This window comes from Castanea sativa, chromosome 11 (assembly GCF_040712315.1).
Source record: "Castanea sativa cultivar Marrone di Chiusa Pesio chromosome 11, ASM4071231v1".
Taxonomy (NCBI): domain Eukaryota; kingdom Viridiplantae; phylum Streptophyta; class Magnoliopsida; order Fagales; family Fagaceae; genus Castanea; species Castanea sativa.
In genome coordinates, this window is record NC_134023.1 from 2,435,120 (window position 1) to 2,461,843 (window position 26,724).

General features: G+C 31.6%; 2 protein-coding genes across 3 annotated transcripts; one reads left to right on the forward strand and one right to left on the reverse strand.

Annotated features, from left to right (window-relative positions):
• The first annotated feature begins 9,603 nt into the window (after nucleotides 1-9,603).
• LOC142615157 (uncharacterized) lies at nucleotides 9,604-13,089 on the forward strand. The gene is made up of 3 exons (XM_075787861.1): nucleotides 9,604-10,107; nucleotides 10,201-10,548; nucleotides 12,403-13,089. Exons 1-3 carry the CDS (start codon nucleotides 9,796-9,798, stop codon nucleotides 12,895-12,897), a joined length of 1,155 nt encoding a protein of 384 aa, XP_075643976.1. The 5' UTR covers nucleotides 9,604-9,795; the 3' UTR covers nucleotides 12,898-13,089.
• A 10,498-nt stretch (nucleotides 13,090-23,587) lies between these two features.
• On the reverse strand, nucleotides 23,588-25,718 carry LOC142615045 (myb family transcription factor IPN2). 2 transcript variants are annotated; one of them, XM_075787728.1, is made up of 6 exons: nucleotides 25,421-25,718; nucleotides 25,215-25,291; nucleotides 24,998-25,064; nucleotides 24,816-24,882; nucleotides 24,531-24,573; nucleotides 23,588-24,436 (listed from the first exon to the last, which is right to left on the reverse strand). In XM_075787728.1, exons 1-6 carry the CDS (start codon nucleotides 25,587-25,589, stop codon nucleotides 23,783-23,785), a joined length of 1,077 nt encoding a protein of 358 aa, XP_075643843.1. In that variant the 5' UTR covers nucleotides 25,590-25,718; the 3' UTR covers nucleotides 23,588-23,782. The 2 variants fall into 2 exon arrangements, with proteins under 2 accessions (XP_075643843.1, XP_075643842.1); XM_075787727.1 differs by having other exon boundaries at nucleotides 25,007-25,064; nucleotides 25,421-25,709.
• Nucleotides 25,719-26,724: the final 1,006 nt, after the last annotated feature.

The following is a 26,724-nucleotide window of genomic DNA, read 5'->3' on the forward strand; positions in this document are numbered from 1 at the left end:
AAGAAGGTTTAGAGATTTGTAAAATTTTAATTTCCAATTATATCCCTTATAAGTTTTTGTAATTACTTACTTTTTTTTAAAATTAAAATATATGTTGGATATAAAAGGTATTTAACAAATCTAAAATAAAATGAATATTTATTTGTTATACGGGTTAAACGGGTTGTGTTAAGTGGGTTATTTCGGATTGACACAAATAAATTGACGTGTCAAACGTGTCTATTGAGGGCTATGTGGGTTGACCCGCTTATGACACGTTTCATATCCTGTCACTTTCGGGTTGATCCGTTTATGACCCAAACCCATTAAGACCCAACCCTAACCTGCAAAAACTTATGTCGAGTTCGTGTCTTGTTCGCGGGTTGGGCCGAACATTGACACCCCTACCATAATCTGTAATTTAAATATCTTTCATTAAGGATCTATTTGGAATCTATTTATTTTGCTAAAACTAAAATTTTTTTTCTAAAAGTACTGTAAATAAAAGTAAAAATTAGTTGAAACAGTATAGTAAGCAACAAAAAAATTAATGGGGTTGTCTCCAATTGTCAGCACCCATCACTCTTCTTCCAGCTTCAAAACATTTAATACTTGCCATTGACGAAATCAAGGCTTGTATGAACTGGGCAGGCCCAAAAGCTCCTAAGCTTTTGGGTTTCATAGGAACAAAACAATGCTAGTGATTTAAAGTTGTGTTCAACAACTTGGCCTTTTGACATACTAGTTGGATTGCCACCAAACCTGACTATTTAGTTTTTACTAAGGCCACGAGGCCCAAGACTCAGGCGTCTGAGGTACCTTACATACATTGTCAATGTATGTTTACTAATTTAAATCTAGTGCATGAAATTTTACATTATCGAAAATTTTCTTCCACTAAAAGTTTACTACAGTATTTTTTTATTTATTTTATAAATTCCTAGAGAACATCCTTTGCAATGATCACTTTCTAACAATCTTGAACTAGGCAAGTGAGAGGGAAAATTTTTTGTATAATAGAGAGGATACTGTTCTATAATTGGAAAGATGATCTTCTCTATTTGTCTATAAGAATTAGTTTTGATATGGTAACATTTAAATTATCATTCCATATTTAGTATAATGTATTAGAAAATTTATTGAATACTTTGAGAGTATTATAAATGAGTACTTCTTCCTCTCACATGAAGTGTAGGTCCCACCATAAATTTAATTAGTGGGACTTACAGTTATGTGAGGGAAGAGAGTGCGCATTTATGATACTCTAGGAATACTCAATAATTACTCAATGAATAAAATAACAAAAACCAAGTTGGAACTTCACTTTCTTGCCATGGCTAAGTATGCAACTTCCCATACACAAGTTTTAGTATGTTATATTTCTTCTCACCATCCTTATTTTTGGGATGCTTGGAAGTTGAATGTTGATCTTTTAATTATCAGTCACATCTGAGCTCACCATAATCTGCAATTTAAATATCTTTCATTAATTCATGTGTAAGGTGGTAGGCATGATTCATAAATTATTCAGTGTGACTATAGATCTAATTCTAATGCACCATTCTTCTCAAATCTCGAAGTAATATGGGCAACAAAAACCAATTTATACCACACTATTTTAAGAGGTTGCTTCAAGTTCAATGTAGGGTGATAAAGATCCACCATAGAAGGACTCTAACTTTATAAACAAACATATTAACAACTACAACAAAAAATTCATGGGGTTGTTTCTAATTGTCAGCACCTATCACTCTTCTTCCAGCTTCAAAATATTTAATACTTGCCATTAACGAAATCAAGGGTTATGAGCTACCAGCTTAAACATAATATTGATCACTATATTTAATCAAGTTACGTGTTGCCCAGGGCATTAGATTGGAAAAGGACAAAGTTTTATAGGGGGAAAAGTAAAGTAACAAACACAAAATTTTCTAGTCCTTGGCTAGTGTTCAAGTTTCGGTAAGATCACGTTGGTTCTTTTCATTTTGGAGTAACTTTCACAATTGTTTATGGACTATGATAGTAGGTAGGGCTTGGCAGTTGGCAGTAGAAAAATGAGAAGAACATAGAAAATGGTAGAGTTGGAAGCTAACCAATTAATACTACTGCAGTATGATAAAACTGGTGGCTTTGATAGGGGGGAACTTTTTTAGGTTACATGTGCCAAGATGCTCCCATAATATATATAAATTAACACTTTTAAAGTTACAGTTCATTTCACATTTAGTTTCCTGGGACAACATGCATGTGGATAGGGTTTGGTATAGGTTTTATGTTTGTTGCTTTTTTTATTAAAAATATTTTTGAACATTGGATGAATCTAACTAACATATGAATAATAAATCGGATAAAAGAACTATCGGTATGCTAATTTCACTAATTTGAGCCTTAAAACACTTACCAAAGTAAAAAAGAATACTCGGTCCGACAATATTTTATATAGGGTAAATAACAAATTACACCTTTAAAGTTTGGGGTATTTGGATTTTACATCTTGGTATTTTAGAATTTGAATTTTACCCCCTGATATTTTAAAATTTGAATTTTACCTCATAAATTTTAGGGGTGTTTGGATTTTACCCCCTAAAGTTTTGGAGTGTTTGAATTTTACTCCCTAAAATTTGAAGGTGTTTAGATTTTATACTCTAAAGTTTCAAAATTTTTGAATGTGAAATCCATATACCCCAAATTTTAGGAGGTAAAATTCAAACACCCCAACTTTAGAAAGTAAGATTCAGCCTCTCAAATTCAGAAAATAAATTCCAAATTCTGAACGTTGTGGTGTAAAATTCAATCACACTTTACTTTAAAGGAATAATTTGCAATTTACAATTTTTTATATATAAATATAATCAGGTTTGAAACTAATTATGACATCCACACATATGATTACTCATTATAAATATACTAAAACATATCTTTTTTTTTATGCATGTTTTTTTTAATGTAAATAAGATTGGAATACAACCATACGAGTCCATGACAAAAAATTTATCTATTAAACTTTTCTCTTTAAGGAAGATTCATTGAACTAACTAAAGCCACATGCTCACGATCAATTCATTGCAAAGTTTAAGCCCCAAAATATAATGCTTTTTGTCTTTCTGTAATAATTTTGGAAATAATGGCTGAAAAGCAAGTGTCTAAATAATTAATACTGCTACAATGAAAAAGCAGATGGCAACAAATCATCTCCCAAACCCGAAACCCATGCACTTGTTTGCTTCTACTATTAACTAGGTTAAATGGTTTCATCAATAATTTTTTACTACTACACTTGATGATTGCTAGTCAGTGGCCCTAGCTTGTCGTCCATTGTTGACAAATATGCTTAATTAGAGGCTACATTTCCAATTTTACAGCTCAATCACGTACTTGATTTCTAATTTGTTACAACTGCGGCGCTGACCAGCAAGTTTGAATTATTGATAGTACGACTTCTTACTTTGTTCAAAAATGAGAAATCTTAGTGGATCTAAAATGGGTTATAGGAGTTGAATCATTATTTTTTATATAGAATAGTAGTTGAATGATTGGACCAATGTGATTCAGGCAAAAAAAAATCCTACCAATATGAACTTAATGAGATAAGGCAATACGTAATTGTATCCTCATACTTGAACCTAAATAATTGTGGGAAGCAAAAATCCACCAATTATATATGCAGCCCATGAAGTAAGATGATGCAGATATAGTAATGATTGAACTAGCACATTCAAGACCCCATTCTGATATGATTTCCTTATCCGATCCACAAGTCCATCCCATGCCCATGCAGTCTTGGAGAGTTTGCAAAAAATATATTGTTGCTTGAATTGCATGTAGAATTATCATTGCAGTGCCATGTTGGCTCTGCATCTGTGTAGATACTAATGAATGTTAGTTGTCTAATCAAAGAGTAGTGTCAGTGATATTAGAATTGAGAAACAAGATAATCAGCTGAATTGGCCATATATATTATGTTGTACATTTCTCTAATGTTTATGGGTTCTATTTATTGGAAACAATGCTAGTGATTTAAAGAGGACATCCATTCTCTCGTACTCGTTATCGTACATTGTCCACACACATCACTCATTTTACATTTTAAACATGAACATTACACAGAAATTTTGGAATTTATGTGTACAAAGTATACATCAACAAATGTAAGAAAACAATTACCTATTATATAATGATATATTCGCCTTTTCATATCAAAAAATCTAGGAATATAACATTTTCATAAATTTTTTCACAATTTATTACTTAATAAAAGTGATAGTTAAAGTGAGTTTAAGTGAATGCAATATTACTTTAATCACAATACATGTCAATAATTATAAATAATAATAAAAAATGTGAAAAATATTGTCACCCTAACATTTCTCTTTCGGCATTCTGGTCGGTTGGTATACCATTCAGAAAGGCTTATGCGGGCAAGTAGGTAAACAAATCAATTTCTTTTCTATTGTGACATTACTATGTTTAGGCAGTATTTGACATACATTGACAATCTATGTTTACTATATTAATCATATTGTGCATAAAATTTTAAGCCACAATATTTTAAGTATCAAAATAATTTGGCTAGGGTTTTATAGTTCAACTAATTAATATTTTCTGGTGTTGCAATCAAAGTTATCTTGAATTTAAATCTCTAACTCTAGACTGAATAATATAAATCATTTATCTCACTTTTTTTGTTCCACTTTATTTTACATCAATTACAACATATTATGTATTTATTTGACTTTCCTTATAAAATAACTATAGTTATTTTTTTATTTTTTTTTTTGAGAATCATAACCATAGATTTAAATTGAAAAAAATAAAACATGTTTGCATACCATAATTATTAGAGCATAAAATAGAATATAAAAAGGTGGACATGGACTCCAACGACCAAAAAATAAAATAAAAAATTGTAAAATATTATTTTGATTTCTGAACTTTATCAAAAATTTGTTTTTCATCTCTATACTTTAAAATATTCATTTTTCTCCCCTAAACTATTGAAAAATTCATCTTTTATCTATAAAATTTTGAAATTGTTTACTTTATGCCTTTATACTTTAAAAATGATTTTGTTTTCATCTCTAAACTATTGAAAAGTTCTTTTTTCATCCCTATTTGTCTCTAAATTATTTTAAAAAACTCTTTACAAATTTTAAAGATGAAAAAGAACCTTTTAAAATTTATGGATGAAAAATAAACTCTTGATAAAGTATAGAGACCAAAATAAGAGTAGTATTTTACCCAAAAATATTTACCATAAAATAATTTTCTCTATTTTTTTAAAATGAAGAGTGCTCATTTTCCCTATAAAAAAAAAAAAAAATGTGTTCATTTCATTATCAAGGTTTAATTTGGTGTCACTATCTTTTGAAATTGATTCTCATTAAATGAAGTTTTAAATGACTCACTTGACCAAATTCATGGAGTTGTTAGCCCCTTCCAACTTCAAACATGTAATACTTCCCAAAATCAAGGGTTATGAGCTACCGGCTTACACAAAAGTTTAGAAGATTACTATATATTTAATCAAGTTACGCGTTGCCCAGGGCAATAGATTGGAAATAGACAAAGTTAAATAGCGGGGGAAAAAGCTAAAGTAAAATGACAATTAAGATTTACTATGTTTTTGCTGTTTTCTAGACTTTGGAAAATGTTCAAGGTCAGGTAATAAGACCACGTTGCTTCTCCTTTATTTCTTTCTCACTCTCTCTTTTTCTCTCTCTCTTTTTCTTTTTTTTAAGCATAAAAGATGACTCTTGCAATTCCTTATGTTCATGGGCTCTCTTTTTTTGGCTGAAATGAAAAGCTTTAGTTATGGACTATTGTTAGTATAATATGTGTCATACCTGTTTAACATTCATTTTACATGTTCTTGTACAGAACTAAAATCAAGGGCAATCAACATTGTCCTTATTTGTTAGCCTCAATCAACTTTGTCCTTGTTCAACGAGAAGGTATCTCATGCGCCTGGTGCATACAAGAATTTTGTCTGACCAATGTACTTGTTAAATATTATGTGAACAACTTATTTGAAAGAAATCCATTTCAAATTTTTAGGTTTCATTGTCAATGAGTTAAAATGAGAGTACTATTTTACTAAAAGAAAAAAAAAATGCTAGACATGTGGCTTTCTTCGAAATCCCTGTGTTAAGCAAACCTTCATGTCACAAGGTTTTAGAGGAGAACCGTACAACATACCTATTTCTAACTGTATGGAGCCATCATCGTGTATAGGATAGCCAACCATAGGTCCACAGAATGAATAAAAGTTATTTAGTCACATGACGTTTACGAGTCATGATAGCCAATGATAGGTCCACAGAATGAATGAAAAGACTCAAATAAAATTGCTATATAATGTCAAATCTAAAATTAATTTTAACATTTTAATAGATAAAATCAAAATGACTGCAAATTTAAAGGTTATAAATTGTAATTTAGTCAAAGTTATAAATAGGGTCATATGATATTCAAGGACAACCAAATGACACCTCTAGATATTATTTCATTATTGTATGCACATTTTTTGCCATTTGTTTTAGGCACACTTACGAAATTATTATGTTTCTCTTCTTTGATCATAACAAATGGAGATGAGGGAATTCCAACCTATAATTTTTTTTTAATGGAAAGAATCGGGTCATTCCACTAAACTACAAACCTGTTCACTTATTACATTTTTCTTTAATGGGAGGCAATGTACAAGCAAGGCTTCAAAAAGATTATCCTCATTTTTTTCACAAACATGATCTCATTATAGCACTTAAAATATTAGAATATATTTCGGATGGCTTCACCATTCTCACGCATGCCAATTGTTCAATTAAATGTCCCATTATACTTGGGAGTTCCAAAACTGTGATACTAACTAGGAGTTAAAGAGTATGGATTTTAGTTAACTCAAATGATAAAATCGCTAATAGTTAAATAAGAAATATGAGGTTTAATTCCTGTTTATGCTAAAAATTAAATCGATCAGTATCTTGATCTGATAATAAAGAGGTATTATCAAGAATGAATGTTATAAGTTAAAACTCTCTTTTAAAATTAAAAAAACAAAAACAAAAACAAAAACAAAAACTAGGAGTTAAGATTTAAGAGTAACCTAGCCCTACACACCCCCCCCCCCCCCCCCCCCCCAAACAACAGAAAATAAACTTTAAACAGAAGATGCTAAAAAGGTGAAAAAAAAGGAATAAAAACAGTGATGGACTAGCCAACTTATCTTGAATATGTGCGAACCATATTTACTAACCGTATCATTTTCCTATTTCAAATGGCTTCACCATTCTTACGCATGTCAATTGTTCGGTTAAATGTCTGTGTACTTGAGAGTTCCTAGACTGTGATACTAATTAGGATTCCTAGCAGGCTAGCACTACCTAGAAAAACTTTAAACAGAAGATGCTAAAATGAGGGGAAAAAAGGGGAATAGAAATAGCGATGGACTAGCTAACTTATCCTGAATGTCTATGAACCATTTTTATGAGGACCCAAAACCAATTCCACATGTATTATATTCTTTCCCCAACTAATGAAAGTCACAGTTCAACCTGTGGGAACAAAGAGCTTGGCTTTGAAGATCACTCACCACCTTATAAATGACCCATCTATCACCATCTCCTTCATTTGCCGCTCCCCCATCTCTCACTCTCATCCCATTGATGCCGACCCATCACCACCATTTCTTGTCACTTGTTGAGTCTAACTCCAACCCAATGTGCCGGCCCACCTCTCTTTTTTTGAGTCCCTACCTTACACTAATTCACATTCCAAAAAAGCTATCCACATGGATAACAGTCTATGAGTCTTTAAGAACTTTCCTAATCATAGAATAAAATAATTTACATAAAAGAGAGAGTTTTTATGTTAGTGAAAACAAAAATATAGAGACAGATTTATATGCTTGTGGACCCACTTTGGGAAGTGTATTATATAGTGTAGGCAGGAACCAAGATCAAATGAAGATCCTAAACTAGGCCTGATTCTTGTTTGGGATTTGCAACTAAGCATTTTTTTTCATTACCTTTAAAATGAAGATTTGGTAGATTTGTCCTACATGGAAATGGGTGCTCCCAGCATTATAAAAATACATGAAAGTAGGTGACCCCATTGGACCAATTGACCCATTTTAAGAGACCATAATAACCCTTGAATTTCAACGAGAAAAAAATTTCATTAAGTAATTAAAAAAAAAATTTCTCTCTTTCTTCTAAATTTTTTTAAAAAACAATATCATAGCCTTTATCTCATAAATTTATTACTCAAGATGAGTTGAATTTGAGATTTTCACCTTCAATTTTGTCATGAATATAACTTATTTTACAACTCACTTTTTCATGGAGTTTAACGCTTGAGTATAATATTTTAAGTGCAGAATATTAAATTTCTAAACGAATTTTAATACTTAGTTGCATTGATTAATAAAACACAAAAAATATTATCTTTTTATTTTCTTTTTAAATAATTAGTATTATCTTTTTATTTAAGGAACTTAATATACCGCACTTAGATTTTATCTTATTTCATAACTTGCAAATATGATAATTTATAAGTGGTAAACAATCACTTTCATATAAGCCAATTATTAAGCTCATTTTTATATATCGCTTTAAACTTATCATTATAGTATGCTATAGAATGTTGTTTTATTTTTTCACCTTTTTATGACATATCATAAGATTATAAGACCATAAAACTATTTTTTTTTTTTTAAAACACTTGGATTTTCAAGAACGGTGATCTCTAGTAAAATTGATTCACCATCTAGGATCTACACCAATTTTGCTACACACACTTCAAAAATATAATGATTAAATATTTTTCTTGATTATTTAAACAACAAAGATAAGTACATGTCTCGAAGTTACCATTGATAAAATCAATGCTTGTAGTGTGGCAATAAAGATTACAGACATTAATGGAGTCATCATTCATAGTGGCCACCTTAAAAAAACTGTGGTGTGGGATCTTTGTCCAAGAAAGATCACCTCCAGGGTAATTGAGGGGACTAATAGAGGGGTATTACCGTATTAAGGTCTAATATCAAGGCATGGAAAGAAAGAGGGAGGCTAAGCCAGCCTTAATGGGCCCCCCCTTTAGAGCTAAGAGTATAGATATAAAAGCAAACAATAAGCATATATTATGGACACCTCTTTTTTTTTTTTTTACCATTATTCACATAATTTGTTACCATTTTTTTTTTACATATAGATGGAATTTTAACATATTTGTGAACTTTGATAATTGTCAAGTATCATAATGTTCCCCATTTAGCGTAAATAAATACAAACCCCATAATTCTTATTCTACGATAATAAACTCTACAATTTGAGTTAACTAAAAACAACATATAACTTACCGTAACTAATATGTAATAAAATTGATACATTATATTTTTTAAAATATTTATACAATTTATTGCGGGTAGTTTATATTAAAGTAATGTCAATAACAAGCTTATCATAACTTATCATGTTAACAAAATTATTAAATATTGAAAAATTCTTACATTAGTGTCCAAAAGCAAAACAACAGGAGTCGTCCTAGAGAAAGAAGAATAAAGGTAATAGACAGGCCAACATGCGGGTGTGTCTATTATAATACCATCTCAGCCGTTGGACAGATAAGCTGTCGCTTTTGTCTCTTCCCACAAACAATGCTTCAAACTCTTTCACACTCCCTCACCTTTTGTTAAATATAACCACAAACCATGACCTCCATTAGATACTACTCCTTCTTCTTCTTCTTCTTCTTCAACCATTTCCATTATCTTCTTCAATAACTGTTCCTCTTATTCACCACTTTTAGTTTCATGATATGGGTTCTAAAATGAGAAGAAAGCAACAAGTGTGGTACGTGCCTCAACCATTGACACCCCTAATGGAATGGCCAGACCCAGAAATGCAAGAAGAAGGTAACAAAAAAGAGAGTTCTTGGGAAGTCATACGTGAATGGTTTAGAGCAACAAAAAGCTCTCCCGGGGCCAGTTTTTCAAGCCCATTTGATGGTGCCATTCAACCAAAGAAACAAGATTTGAGGCTTTTGCTTGGTGTTCTTGGTTGCCCTCTTGCTCCAATTCCCCTAGTCAATGACCCAATTGATCGTCTTCACATCAAAGACATTCCTATGGTACACACACATATACATGTTATATTCTTATTTCTACTACTACTTCTACTCAATTTTGTTGTTTGTAACGTTTTGAATTGTTGTTATAAACAGGAAACTTCAATTGCAAATTATATCATACAACAATATCTAGCAGCCACGGGGTGTCTAAAGCAACAAAAGTGTGCAAAAACCATGTACGCAACAGGGACGGTGAAGATGATTTGTTGTGAGACAGAAGTTTCTTCTGGGAAAAATGTGAAAACTTTGGGAACAAGAAGCGGTGAAAATGGTTGCTTCGTTCTTTGGCAAATGTTGCCTGGCAAGTGGTCTCTGGATTTGGTTGTGGGAGGCAATCAAGTCATTGCTGGTAGTGATGGCAAAATTGTGTGGCGCCACACTTCTTGGCTAGGCACACACGCAGCGAAAGGCCCCCAACGCCCACTCCGTCGCATCATACAGGTACTAGTTAACCTCGTTTCATATTAAATATTACAAGATACTGTATATTATTAGATTTGGAATCATTATTATGTCATATACAGTCAAATTTTCTCAAATGGGAAATAAAATATTCGGTATCTCAATTGTAATGAGATTATGTTTGCCAATTTTGGTGGATCAATTATGTTCTCCATATTGGCATTCGTCCACACCCTACACAAACCAAAAGTTTTCTTAGTACAGTTGTAGTTAAACCAAAAAATGGGTCAAAGTTAGGAAATTTTCACTTGGGTTGGGTCCAATAATCACGGTGCTCAAAATAAGACCAAACTTTTCTGTTTTAGAGACTCAAATAAGACCAAACTTCATTATCTAAGACAATGTTAGATATTAATGTTCTCGATGAGACTGAATGTACAACTATACTTTATCTAAATATTCTAATTTTTAAGTTTAGACTCGATGGATAGAATGTCATTATGATTATACTTAGATAAAAAATAATAATAATAATAATAATAATCAAATATCATTTACTCATTTTTTTCTCAAAAAAAAAATAAGAAAGAAAAGAAGACTATGTTAGACACACACCCCATTAAATAATTTTGTGCACTTAGTGAATAAAGACTCATTAATGCTCAGATAGGTAAAGTTCAATTTTGTTGTATAACAATATTTAATCCAATTCAATAAAATAAAATAGAGGTCGAAGACTCCAAGCAAACCCTAGGGTATTCAAAAATTCCTTTACCAGACAAGGATAGAGACCGAGGAACAAAGACATAATCCCAAGAAATGGTATATTTTGGCTGACAATGATGGAGAAACTGTCCCTTGCTTTACCCTACATATTAAGGCTTTATTTTTACGAACACTGTCACTCACTGAATTAGGTATAGCACGTGATTATCTTTGTGATGTCATCTATGGTCATTTTACACACTACTAATTCTTCAATCTTGGGATTGCAGCTTACTGTAACTAAAGTGCATGTCTATTATCCTTTGCCTTTAACTTTTTCTTCTTTATTTCTTTCACTTTAGTGAATAATTCCACATTTATTGCATCATAGCTCCCTGCTTTTCTTGTCTTTTTTCCTTCATCTTTTTTTCTTTGCCACTTATTCCCATATCACTCCTTACCTTTTTTTTTTTTTTTTTTTTTTATGGAGAAACAATATTTTTATTTTGAATAGCTCATAGAAATTAGAAACATCAATGAGCAATGGTACAACTTTTTTTCAAATGCATTACACCAAATTTTCAGAGCCAGCCTTTTTATCTTCTCTTTTCTTCTTCCAACATGTTTTGGTTCTAGAAATGCTTGGACCATTCTTCAACTAAAATTTCTTTGAATTATCTTATCTTCTTTTTTCTTTTCTTTTTTTGGCACAGAAAGGATCATAAAATTAATAATTTAGAGATAATTTATAAGTGAGTTTCAGAATAAAATTTTAAATAAAGAAACAATAATAACTTTGTGCTTTCTAACAAGTAAATTACTTTAAGATAACTTATATCTTTGAAGAAAAAAAAAAAAAAAGATAACTATGTAAATTTAAGTTGTGTTTGGTATTAGATGAAAAAGACAATTTTTTTTCTTCTATTTAGCTTATTTTTGCTATTATTCATATGTCTTATTGCACTTTTTGGTACTGTTTATTAGTTTTTAGATTTATCTACTATACTTTCAGCAAAAAAAATTTTAATTTCAATTAAATAAGTTATTGCCAAAAGAAAATAAAAAATAAAAGATGAATCTAAGTTTATGAATAATCCAGAATCAAGTTTTGATTATATTTACCATCTTAAATTAGCTAACATGCTATTGTTATTTACTAAACTGTTTTGGTCATATCAATATGTTCAGGGCCTAGACCCAAAAACCACAGCCAGCTTATTTGCCAATGCCCAATGCCTGGGAGAGAAACGACTTGGCCATGACGACTGCTTTGTACTAAAAGTATGTGCAGACCGCGCAGCTGTGATGGAAAGAAATGATGGTTCAGCAGAGGTGATTAGGCATGTACTATATGGCTATTTTTGCCAAAAGAGTGGTCTCCTTGTATACTTGGAAGACTCCCACCTCACTAGGGTACAAACCCCAGAAAATGAAATTGTGTATTGGGAAACTACAATAGGAAGTAGCATTGGAGACTATAGAGATGTGGATGGTGTGCTTATTGCTCATCAAGGCAGGTCAATTGCCACAGTTTTCAGGTTTGGGGAGTTGTCACAACAACATACTAGGACTAGAATGGAAGAAGTTTGGACAATTGATGATGTTGTGTATAATGTACCAGGGCTCTCACTTGACTACTTCATCCCTCCAGCTGATATTGTGGACAACCTACACTCCCCATGATTCACTAACATTAGGATTTTTCTTTTCTTTTTTTGCTTTTATGCTTTTTTTTTTTCTTCTTCTAATCACAATATTGGTGGGTTTATGGTGTAATTGTTTATTTAATGCTTTTAGTGTAGTATGTAGATGCTTCAAATGTCCAATCTTTTTAAGTTCAAATCAAATGACCAATTCAAGCATTGGGTGGAATAAGAGATTTGGTGTTTCTAAGGCAATGTTTTGAGAAAAATACTAAGGCAATATTTCATCTTCTTTTCTTTTTTTTTTAATGCATCCTTTTCTATATATCTTCTTGGTTTTGCTATGTGAAAGTAAGATCCAATCATGGAATTAGCAAGTCTCAATTGCACTAAGGAAACAGCCAATTGAATCTTAAAATATGGAATCCTTAATAATTGGACATATATAGTTAGAGGATTTATCATACATGGATAGAGGGAATTAAAAAAAAAAAAAAATTCTCTCTGTTTATTGAAGTACAGGATTAAATTTAACCCAAAGTGCTAACGTACAACTCGTTCTTATGGATAAATGTACTATTTCAAGGGAGTCAAGACTTTCTATAGCTGATGATAAGGGCGCAACTTTATTCCTTTAAAGAGAGGCAGCCCAACTCCAACGGGCTAACTGAGACTTGACTTAACATGGCCTCTGCAGGATGTTGGACTTGGTAGTAAGGGAGTCAAACCTATGATTAGACTCTAATACCAATTATTAGGACCAAACTATTACCCACTATACGAAAAGCTATAATTGATGGTAATGATACAATTTTATTCTCTTAAAGGGTGACAGCATAGCGCTAACAGGTTAACTAAGACTTGGCCCAACTTGACCTCCGCTTAACAAAATTAATATAACTAATCCTAATCCAAACAAATGTTTTTTTTATAATAAAACATAACTCTATTAGTATTTGTGGGGGGTAAAAGGACCCAAGTGGGCATATGGGCTTTTGGGCTGTAACATGGAGGGCCGACCTGCTCCAGGGTTAAAACTCTATGAGTTGGCCCATACGCCGAGGGTCCGAGGATACATCCGAGGACGAGTTTCTCCTCGGAAAAGCCCTAGAGAATTCAAAATTTCATTATGAAGGTCAAAGCACAACTCTGGAGAGACCAGTGGTTAAAAGGGGACATCATGAATCTTCTAGATGCATCAATATTAAAGAAAATATCAAGAATAAAGGCTGCCACCTCCGCATTAAAGGCTCTGCACCTACCTCCCTGGCCGCATTAATGGGGAGGTGACCCCTGAACAGTGAGGTGGAAACTTGTAGTCACTGTTCAAAAAGTATTAGGGAAAGAAGTATAAAAGGGGGGTAAAGGCCAAAGAAATGGGGGATCGGGAAACTAAGAAAGAAATTAAGAACTTGTAATTTTGAAGGAAGAAAGAGAAATAATAAAGAAGTAGTCATCGGCTTGAGTCCGAGGAGATCCATTTGTCATTATCGTTCGTTATTTACTTGTGTTTGCTTATAAAAGCCTGTTATCAAGCTCCCAGCATTTCTAACCTAAGTTTCAAGCCCACACTCTACAAATCTTATTGTTTAAGGCTCATTGGGCCTGAGCCTGTGATTGTCTTTGGGTCTAGGTGCAATTGTGCACTTACAGTATTTACCCAATAATATTTAAAATGAATTAGGCCCATTATACAACTAGTCCAAAATTGTTAAAATTCAAAGTTCAATATATAAGAGCTAAACTAAGCAATAAAGTATCTGGTATTTTTTCCCTTTCCCTCTGGCTCTCTCGCGATCCCTTATACAACTTGGTCCATAATACCTAGCTAGACCAACTCCATCTGGACCATCTCCAGTAGAAGCAAATCTGACAGAAAAAAAAAATGTTATTATGAATCAATCAATGAAGTTCATCTTTTCAAAACATCATGAGAAAGAAAAGAAGAAATATGATTTTTTTTTAAACATCATAAAAAGGTAATTCATTTTTTTCATTTTCATCATGTAAGAGTGAAATATTCTAATCATTAACAAACAATCATTCTTTATTTTTCTATATATCCATATTGAATCTGATTTCATTGGTATTTTGGGTGTTTAGTACAAAAAGTATTCATTCTTTTTTTTTTTTTTCTTTTTCTTTTTCTGCTTCTAGCTTCTCGCCCACATGCTATTGCATCCTTGGCCACATGTTTATCTGCAAGTATCTTATGGTACAACCTGATGTTGATACGTTCATTTACTTTTTGTTTCTCGGATAGAACTTGTTAGAGGTATGTTGGATTCATCGTACCAGCATCTTTATTCTTTAACATTGAAAGAATATTCTCATGCTATGTGTTCTTGCTTCTTTTTTTTTTTCTTTTGGCTTTAGGTGAAAGTAATTGTCACTGTCTGTTTGAATATCGCTTATTTTGCTGAAAATTAGAAATTAAAAACACTGTAATAAAATAATTTATAAATATGTAAATAGTACTATGGAAGCCAATTTTAAAGTTTTTTTTCTCAATAAAATACTTGTGGGTCCCATGAACAATGCACAGAACCCACTGAACAATACATAATCCCACTTGTGGTGCTCTTCTAAAAAAAAAGGCCAAAACACAGATACTTCAGTTTTTAGCAATATCCAAACAGATACTCGGTCATTTTGGTAGAAGATAAAATCAAAAAAAATTCTGCCAATTTTTTTGTTTTACTGGAAAATAATTTTCTGCCTCTAATTATGATCAATCGTTACTAAAGTTGTTAATTTTGAATTGGTAGTCATTCAGTTTTATCTATTGAAACAAAATATTTCAATATTGGTCTATTATTGTTAAGGATAAGATCAGCAACAAATTCAAAATACCAATCCAAGCTCCTTGTAATAAAGAGGAGTATTTGAATTTCAAAATTCAAAAGAGTTGTACAGATAACAATCAAGCTAATGATAAGAACAGCCGTCAAAAATAGACTTATTTTGAATTTTAAATTCCTTATATCTGTATCTTTATCCTCTTGTAATTTGTAACTCAAACACATATTATATATATACAGCACAACCAACATTGTTTTGGTAAGGCTAGAAAATTCAATCATTATCTTCCACTTATTTGTTTTTACAATTATAGTATGTGATTTCAGAGTCATCATTAAGGTTATAATATATACACACATTACAAAATAAATATACATAATTCTTCGTCACATAACAAAACGTGTCATTTAATGAAGGAGAAAAAGACATGTCATATCTTAATAAAGTAAACAAAAAAACCACATTATGTCATATGTGAGTAAAATAATGAAAAAATAGGTTTAAAAAAAGTAAAATAAAATAATTTTATATATATATATAAACTGATTTGTTTGCATACCATCAAAATCATCATTTCTGACCAAATTTAGTGAATGGATTGGAAGATGAAACAAAAGGTGAGTCGAACCAGTTAGCTAATTGGAATGGAAAATTCTAGCTATTACAGAACGAAATTCATTACTTTGATCATTATTGCTAAAGAATCCGAACTTCATTTTGGTGTCTCAGCCTATATATTGACGGGTTTTTCTTTTGTTTAATACTTTAATCCTTGGGCTAGCTGGGCTAATTTATTATTAATCACAGGCAGCTTATAATTTTTGTCTTGGGCCAAAACAAGCAGGCTTGTAAGTATAGTCATAGTCTTTTATCATGTTATTTCCTTAAAATGGGCTAACATGATGTTTCTGTTGGATCCAAGAGTGTTTCTATAAAGCCCACATTAGTCCACTTTATGGAAATATTGTAGTCAGGCCCAATAGAATCTTTCTCGTCGGCATCACCTAAACTTTTAAGGTTATGCTTACGTGTTATGCCGACATAGGGGTTTCAAAACAGGGAGAATATCTGTCCAAACAATACCAAAAATAAAATAAAATAAAATAAAAGTGGGAGAAGACTAGCAAATAGTAATAATATAAATACTCGTTTAGCAAAAAAAAAAAGTAATAATATCTTTACTCCTAATATTAATGCATTTTTTTTTTTAAATCTTGTTATACAAATATTTTATATTTCTACATGTCAACTTGTCAAGTCAATTTCTACTCAAAAAAAAAAAAAAAAATTGTCAAGGCAATTGAGGTTCACTCCATCTATATAGTTGTAGGTGTTCTTACAACCCATTTCACATGCACTAGCTAGTTGGAGTAGCAACCGTTTGTAAGCGGTGTTATTACTCGTTATGGATTAAAATTAATCACATAATAATGGAACTGGCTTGGATTCAGTGCATAAGAATACAAGACTTGTCAAATATCTGCCATGTGTCAACATCTCAATGGACCCAATAAAGGATCTAATGCTCCTATACACTAGACAAAATCCTTCCTCCATAATAATAATGGATTTAATAGAATCTGACCTAAAGTCAAATTTTACCTAATAAAAGGATATGCGTAATTTTTGGAAAAATCAAAGGAAGACTCTTTCAAATCAGGAGGCTCATTCAAATCCTATAAGAAGGTCCTACATCACATAAAAGGTACATTGAAAATATTATCTCAAAAATCGCTCTTCCATAAAAAGTATTCAAAATATTTGCTAACTTAGGCACCGGAGACTCTTTTTCAAAGCTCACCTGGCAATTTCTTCAAACATTTTCTTTCATTTTTGTAGATGTTCGGAGTCCAGATCAACTATGAAAATTCTTGCATCATCATTATTAGATTTAAAATTTTGAAATTTAGCAATAATTAAATGAAATTCAATTGGCTTATGGAAGTCATATGTGGATCACAATAGGCATTAGCTCTCACTTGAGCCATACTCTCCATTAGAATTTGATTAGGTTTATTTAGGATTGGTGTTTTTTTTTTTTTTTTTTCTGAAAAACAAACACACACACAAGGGAGAGGGTGACACCACAAATCATATGTTGTTAATTGACCAGGAGAAAATTTAATTAGGTGACACCACAAATCATATGGCTAAAGTTTGTAGAAATGTAAAAATATTTTATGTGATTCAAAATAAACTAGAAAGTAGCCATGAGAAAATTAAGAACCATGTGAACTATAACTTGGTATATATACTATTCGGACAAGTTTGGTCTGGATGTTCTATATATATGTAAAAGTTTGGGTTCTCAAGAGAAAATCATGGCTGCTTTTGGGACCGTTTTTTGTTTTGAACTAAACATATTGAAAACTCTTCTTATGTCAAGTCCCAATCAATACAAGAGGAATAAATAAATAAATAAATAAATAAAAACTGATGACAGCCTCTCTATCGACAAGTACATGACTACATGTACATGATAGAAGGTTTAAATTGGAACACATTAAATCCTAAACTCAGATTAATGTTGAATATAAATGGATTGATGATATATATTGAATCTGAGCTCCTCCCGTTGAGTCTTGAGAGGCTTAATTAAAGGGTTTTTTATATCTAAAACCATTTCTATATGGTATTCTGGGGTGGGCAAGAGGGAAAAAACAAGTGGTATTAGTGTTGGAATACAAATCTTTTATCCTACTTAATGCATAACTGCTACAAAAAGCCCCATATCTAAGCTAATCTGATATAGTTCTACAGCTAAAACTAAAAGACTTTAATTTAGCCTCTTTTTTTTTTCTTTTTGAGAAGATTTATTTAGTCACTTAGTTAACACTTATTTAACATTAAAGCATAACTAACTTTGTACAAATCTATAAAATTTTATAATTAAAATACTTTTATATGTAACTTTATTAGACCCACAACTATTTACAACAAACCACGCATAAACTATTACATCCGCTCCTGATAATAGTATTTTATTATCAGACCAAAACACCAATCAGTTTTTCGTGTAGGTGGGGATTGAACTTCAAATCTCTTATTTAACCATAAAAAAATTTATCAGTTAAGCTAACTAAAACCCACAACCATGCATAAACTATAGGTTGCTAATAGTTGACCAGATATACTAATTCAATGATATTGCTCCACTTATATATTGTGAGTCAATAGTTTTGTGACCATACCATGCCTCTAACAATCTCAGTTTTGGGGCAAATTTCATAAGGAAAACTAAGTGGGGTGACATTATAACAACCACATCAATGAGCTCCTAGCTAGCAAAAAGCCAATGATTAATTCTTAAATTCTATCATGAGTCATTAATTTAAAATGCAATTTTGATTCACTGTTATTCGACAAATTTTAAGTAAATTAACATGACCAAGTAACTTATTACCACACACTCTTAGTGTGATAGTCACTCCACAAATTTACTACACTTAAATTAGGTTCATGTATAATTTTTATATCAAAAGAAGGAAAAAAAAAAAAAAAGACTAGGTTACTTTCTTTCTCTTCTCTCTCTCGACAACTTTTTTAGGATGCCCATTATGATATAAAAGTTCTACAATTCTAGTGTAATTCAATCAACTTTTGCAAGATATGGACTGGGTTTTCCGAGGAAAAAACCAAGCTAGCTAGGGACGGTACTTTAAAGTATCCATAACTAATTGGTACTCATTACCGCATGTTCAAAAACAATTTGTCTAACAAAAAAAAAAAAAGAAGAAGATAAATTTACAGTTCTACAGCTAAAATATTTCTATTCTGGAAAGAAAATAATAGAAAAAAAAAATCTATATTTCTTAAAAGACTTCTATTCTGTCACCTACGTGTCACTAGTACTAATTCATTTTTCTAAATCAACATTGTAATTAATACATTTTTTAAATAAATAAAAAAAGTTGGAGTTTGATGCTCTACTAAGTGTATTCTTCTTCAATTTACTGTAAATCTCTTTCTAGTATATTGTTTAAGTTCTATGAAATTTTATTGATTTTTGATAATATAGTTTTTGGTGCTTGATATCTATTGGGGTTTCTATGAGACTTTCTTTTTCTTTTCTTTTTTTGAGAAACTATGAGACTTATTTTTATAATACATTCAGTAATAGTTATTTTAAGAGACTATAGGGTAAAAAATCAGTCTAAGCAATATTTAAAAAGAGAGGAGACAGAAATCAACACAGAAATTTTACTTGGTTAAATAACAGGCTTATGTCCACATGAAGTGAGCGGCTATAAATCATTTATATGAGAAATTAAGATATACCAATAAGCTTATATAGCATAACCCTACCCAATACAAATCCCTGAAATACCTCTGAACAGTACATTCGGCTTGTTATGCTCTATGTACTCTACTTTGCTACGCCCATATAATTCTTTGATTAAAGCGTAGAAAAATATTTGTATTAAAAGGCTTAGGTGAAAGGTGTTATTGTCGAAGTTCTATTATTTTCTTAAATTCTATGGTTTTTAATTATATTATAGAATGCAATTCATAATGTGTTTCTAATTGGGTGTTCCTCATATCGCAAATCAAGATCCATGCTATTATTCCCCAATTCTGACAATGATTTATTTATTTATTTATTTATTTGAATAAACAGTAATATTTATTAGAACACACACAAAAATAGTAATATTAGTATTTTAAACCAGGTTTATAATACATTATATAACCAGAGTACAACTACAAAAGGGTCTAACCTTTGTAGTTGTAGACTGGGGTTAAAAATAACAGACACTAGATATACACAACCAATATAGATTTTATTATTTGTATTGCAAATAGAATTCTTATTTTCTCTTGTGGGTTATGCACATCATTAGTTGTAATAAAATCGTAGAAAATGAGGGTGCTACTATAACTCTTATGTAAGGAAATTAAATTTTTCTTCCCGTAAACTAGAGTGTACCTGAATCAATTGTGTATGAAATCATATTTATGTTATTAAAATCATGTTCATATTTTAAGATGGATAAAAAATAAATGTATCCACACATTGCTTACATTATGGACTAATGATAAAAAAAAATTATGAAAAACTGATAAGCAAAGTATAGCGATGTGTTGTCAAAGGCCTTGTAGCTGAATTGACACCTCTCATGTACAAAGTATTTAAGGGTCTAGAAGAAAAAGGGTTCGAGTTGCGGAGTTAGCAGCATGTTGTAATTATTTATCAAAAAAATAAAAGTATAGCAATGTATTACTCCCTCTAAATTTAATTAGAACTATTAATTATTTTGTGAAAAAGAAAAAGAAAAAGAAAGTATTACCTTGCTGCACATTCCCACAGTAGTTACTCAATTTCTACCGACGTTTAGTTACTTTATGATTGGCTCCATATATGGCACAATATGCGTGGCTACGTGTAGCCTTGCCACCAACAAAATTGATTGGTTCTAACAAGTAGAAAGATATATTCTTTTAAGGATATATAATCTTAAATTCATTATTAATTTTTTATTTTAAAGAAAGAAAGTACACAACATGAAGAGCAATAACTAGATTAATCATAGGTTAATTGCTAAATATATATATAGTTCAGAACCTAAAGGTGTCTCTTTGTCTTTTTTTTTCTTTTTCGCTTTTGTTAACATCAAACTATATGTTTAATCCCATAATTGCCTTTTTTTTATATTTAAAATAACTGCAAAGTCTCTAGCTAACAGCCTATATGGCAGAATTTGTGGTCACAAAAGACATCAAAGATTGAAATCGTAGAGTTTTGTTGACTGTTTCTTTCTAAAAAGGAAGAAAAAAAAAATTAATTTCCCAGATGTTGTTGTAATAATTTGACTAATCTTTTAGTAGGAGGCTCCAACTATGAGAGTGAGGTGGGCTAAGGGGGAGACAAAAGAAGCTTCTGAATCGTACTTTGTTAGAGCTATATAGGAAAATTGTTTACTATAGACCTAAAGCTGTGTAATGAGTGAGCAAAAAGAATCCAAAGTGCTTGAAATAAGATGCAAATGATTTACATTTGCATGGAAGAATGTGCCTGGAAACACTCTTGCCTCATTTTGACACACACACATATATAAGTATTCCTCATCATATATACATGATGATCTGTGTGAGTGTGAATAAACAAGAACCCAAATGCATGAAAATCGTAATATAAGGAAACCAAATCCATGCATCATCAGCTTTTATTGTAAGTGAGATTTAGACTCTTTAGCTTTGGGGACATAAAGGTAGAAGCTTCCTCGATATGTGCACGCATGGAAGTGCGTTTTATTCTTCCTTCCCTTTAGGCTTTATTAGCTTTTCCTTCACTCTCTCTCTCTCTCTCTCTGAGTGTTTTTGGAAGGAGCTTTCTTGCCAACTTGCAGTGGCTACATTTTCTCTGCAACCAATAAAGCTAGTGGCACCACCATCCTTTTCAATCAACAAAGAAAAACCTATGCATGGAACTCATTTTAGATCGGCAATCTAGAGAGAGAGAGAGAGAGAGAGAGAGAGAGAGAGGCAATCTTTTAACATAATAAAAGGAAAGAGGGTCACACTCACCATCTTGAAGATCAAGGAAGCCTAAATTAACTTAATTAAAAACCAATAATTGTAACTAAATATGTATACATTTATTGCAAAACTAGTGAAAAGATTGTGTTGGAAACTACTCTATGCTAGATTTTCAAATTTATCATAAAGTTGTACTATTAAGCACTTTTACACAATACTATATGTAGTGTTTTTAAAAATATTACTGCAACATATAGTGACTTCCTAAGTACATGTGTCATGATGGCAGCTACCCTAGTTGTCATCTTTAATTGTTTTGATACCTTGGGAATATGGAGTACTAGTAAAGAAGATAAAAGAGGATGAAAGATGGATACTCTTTGTCGGCTTCATTGGTAGGAAATTGTTTTTGCATTCAAAGGAAAAGAAAGCTTCTTTCAGGATATATTTAGATACCGCTTATTGCTGAAAAAAAAAATTGAAAATACTGTAGCAAAATAATTTTTAAATGTGTAAATAATACCATGAGACCTAAATTTATATTGAAATCTGTGTTTAGATAACTTTTATAAGTCTTATAAACAATGCAGTAGGAATCCAAAAAAAGCAAAACGCAGCACCAAAATAATTTTCAGTGCTACGCAAACGAACACTCAATCTTTCTTCACATGCACGCTAGAATACCAGATGATTGTATAACATTTTCTCTTTTTCTTTGCTATTGTATGTATGTGTTCCCCAAAATCCTATCTTTGTCCTTGATGGGATCAATCGTATAATTTGGGTTTTTTTTTAAAATTTAATTTCCCAATGTTTTTGTCTGCAATCATAGTAATAACTAACTTGGAGCAACTACCTTAAAAGTAAACAATTAGAAAAAGGTTACTAAATTAGCAAGAGTATTAACCATAAAAACAAGATGACCCACTTGACAAACATATATGGCACAATCTATGGTAATTGAAAAGGTAAAAAGAAACACTAGATTAAGGAAATGAGATTTCATACACTTAATGCGTTTATCTCTTCTCTTTTTATTTTTTCTTTTTTTCTTTCTTCAAGAAAAATACAAAGGAAAAGTTGAAACCCCAATATTCTTATATCATCATGACCTCTACAAAACTTTACCACCAGAACTGATGGCATTTAAAGGCATTGTGAGTTTTTCCCACCAAAATTTATGAAGAAGAGTTCTTAAGTGCTTAATTAAGAATGTTCCGTGCTAATTGGCCTGATAAAAATAGGAGAAAATAACCAATGTGATTATAAGAAAAGAATAAATTTTATTACTCCCATTTCTTTCTCACACACAGATGCATGCTAGTGTCTGTAGCATCAATTAATGGAATGTCAAATAATTGTCAAATAGGCCATAATAAAATGGTACCTCCCTAAATCAATAAGCTATGAGGTATATTAGAGTAAGAAGCATCAAGAACTTACTCACCTTGTTCACAATAAAGTACCAATGTACTAGTTAGAATTTAGAACAATAACAACTTATAAGATCATTTGCCATGCAAGGCATTATACCATAGTCTTTAAGTGGAAACCCTAACTCAACTGCTAATTTTAAAGACCCAAAACCCTAGATCTCAAACCCTTAATATTAAGTCACTTACATCTAATAAGAAACGATTTACATTTTACCCAAATGGTGAATTTCTTCCTTGTGTCATGGAACCAGTGTTGATCATAGGGTTCATCCTGTCTGTTGGAAGTGGCCCTCTTCGTGGTGATGGCCTTTCAAGCTTTACAGATTCAAATTTCTTTTCATCACTCTGGAGTACTGGCTTTGTTTCATAAATGTCTGAAATGTTATCCATGTCTGTGCTTCTATCCATTGATGGTGGTGAAATCTGAATTTGGTCACCTTTGAAAGGATCATCTTGTGGCCCAAGGCAAGATGGGGCTGTTCCCAAATCTTGTAGCCTAAGATCATCAGACCAAATTAAGGGACTCTTGCCACTACCACCATAAGGGCTATTCCTCTTCTTGCCAAGACAAATACTATCATTATTTCCCATCATTAATCCATCAAGTTGTGGCCTATCCATGTGTTGAAGATCAAGTTGGTCACCTCCATATATGTTAAGGTCTTGAAATGATGGAAAGTTAAGAGGTGAACCAAAATCCTTCATTGCTGATGATCCCATGTCACCAAGGCCTTGATTTCCAATACTCTTATAGCTTGCAGATGGCATGCTATTTTCTCCAGCAAGGGTTTGACAAGCTTTCTCCAATATACTTTGCATATATTTTCCTTGAGCTTCAATCCTCAGCTGAAGGTGTCTTTGCACCTGCCATATGTACCCAAATCCATATAGGATACTTGTACAAATTTTATTAAGAAATGAAAAATAGATGAGATAATTAATTAGGCTGTTTTGTTACCTCTAATTGTTCATGAAGTCTTCTTTGCACCTCCATTTGCATCCTGATTGCATCAACCATGTGTGAGTTGCTGTTATATACAGTTTCACACATACAATCCACAAGAAAACCCAAACCCCATACCCCAAATCAAAATACAAATTTCGGTGATTCATTTTATGATTATATTAAAATTTTAAAAAATCAAAATAACAAAAAAAAAAAAAAAACAGAAATACTTCTCTAGCTATTGGTTTAATTCAATCCTTTATTATGTTACCAAAAATAGAAAAATATAATACATACTCGTTCATACTACGGGCCATGATGCTGGATGAAGACGCAGTATTTCTTTGAAGTTCAAGAGCTGAAGCTGCCATGGAAAACAAACAAAATTTAGCCATGTCATGTAGGTTATAATAAGTACATAAAGAAACATGTCATGCTCCCAAAAATAATAATAAAGAAACCCTAGAAAGAAGAGTCACCTCTCATACCATCCTTAATTGTGTGATCATTGAATTCCTTGTGGGGTTGCTTCCCAAGCCTGAATTTCTAATCAAGTAGAAGAAAAAGAATAAAAAAAACATAAAAGGGAAAAGAAAAACAGATAGAGAAGTGTCAAGCTAACTAAAAATCAGGAACAACAAAAAGGTGTGCAGTTAGAAAAAGCAAAAGAAGCTTGAAATATTGTTGTATTCAAACCTGGAGGTGGCTCTTGAGGTGGTAAAGGGTGAGACCCTTCACACCCATAACTCTCATGATGGTTTTTGGAGTGGCCTCTACAGATTCAGACAAAGAAAAGAGGCAAAACAAAGCAATAGAATTAATTAATACAAGGAAAAGTTATTAAATACAATAATATAGAATGAAAACAAAATCGGAAAGAAAGCATGGGAAAGAATAAATACTATCTGGCCCTCCAAGCTGAGTAACAGCATCAACGAATCGTTCATGGAGTTCCACAGTCCACCTGAGTCGGGGCTTAGGATCTGTAGTGAGGACAAGACCAGAGTCGCCTTGAACACACATGGGTCTATCATGGGAATTCATAGTTGAGGGCTTCTTGTGTTGGAACATTCTCTCTCTCTGAGGGGCTCTGAGAATACCAAGAGATTCAAGAAGAACAAATGCGATGCAAATAGGGAAGAATAGGGTGCGCTTTTGAAGAAGATGGCGGGTGGCTTTGGCTTCTCTCAACTAGAAAGCACAAGGGGGACAGACAAAGCTAGCTTATCTTGCATAAAAAGAAAAATAAAAATATAAAAATACAAACTATGTTTTAAAAAATTGAAACTAAAGTGTACCTATTCTAATATGCAGGCCAACCTTTGCCAGATTCTCTTACTCTCTCTCTACTGATATACTCTTTCATCAAAGACTCAAATATACCGATATACTCTTTCAAAAACTCAGATATACGAGTGATACTAGAAATATATACTATAAATTTTACTATATTACTTTTGCAAATTGACTCGCAAAAAAATTAGCGTTAAAGATATTACAAACTTTATCATATATATACCTTATGACCTATGTGTCAATAATAAAAAAGTTATTCAAGCAGTTATTTATTATATTGTTAAGATAGCATCAATAACATTCATTGTTACACACTTATACCATCTTGTAAATCTTTTATATTAAAATTAGTAGGTGTCATAGCATTTTTTTTTATAACAAAATGTGATTCTGATATTTATATTTTGTGTTATTGAAGTGAAATCAATCGCATTTATTATCAATGTTACATCAATTTGGAAGACATTTATATTATAATTAGTAATATTTTTAATATTTTCAGAAAATGTATCTAATAAAGAGAGAGAGAGAGAGAGAGAGAATCTTTATTTATTTATTTATATTTTGGAATGAAATAGAGTATCTTTATATTGTCATGTGTCAGTATTTATGTAATGTGCGAGTAGTATATCTTTTGTAATCACCAAAAGAGGACTATATATCTTTAGTAGTGTATTCTTCTACACCATGTGACACTTTTTTGGCATGAAGCTATGAGTGAGAGAGAGCCTCATGTAATCATGATGATGGGCAATATATATGTAGCACTTTACCCTTCTTTTTTTGTGGAACCATATGCTCTTTCACGCATTAAAACATAATAAATCTCTCACTATAATAAATCTCTCACTATATCTTTTGTGGAACCGTCACTTATTTCGACATATCCTTCTGTGTTTTCGTAGTACGA

Coding starts and splice junctions, on each gene's coding strand:
- LOC142615157 (XM_075787861.1), top strand. CDS start 9,796: ATGGGTTCTAAAATGAGAAGAAAGCAACAAGTGTGGTACGTGCCTCAA. Junction 10,108..10,200: donor ACATCAAAGACATTCCTATG/GTACACACACAT, acceptor TGTTATAAACAG/GAAACTTCAATTGCAAATTA. Junction 10,549..12,402: donor CACTCCGTCGCATCATACAG/GTACTAGTTAAC, acceptor CAATATGTTCAG/GGCCTAGACCCAAAAACCAC.
- LOC142615045 (XM_075787728.1), bottom strand. CDS start 25,589: ATGTTCCAACACAAGAAGCCCTCAACTATGAATTCCCATGATAGACCC. Junction 25,065..25,214: donor ACCTCAAGAGCCACCTCCAG/GTTTGAATACAA, acceptor CTACTTGATTAG/AAATTCAGGCTTGGGAAGCA. Junction 24,883..24,997: donor AATTAAGGATGGTATGAGAG/GTGACTCTTCTT, acceptor TTTCCATGGCAG/CTTCAGCTCTTGAACTTCAA.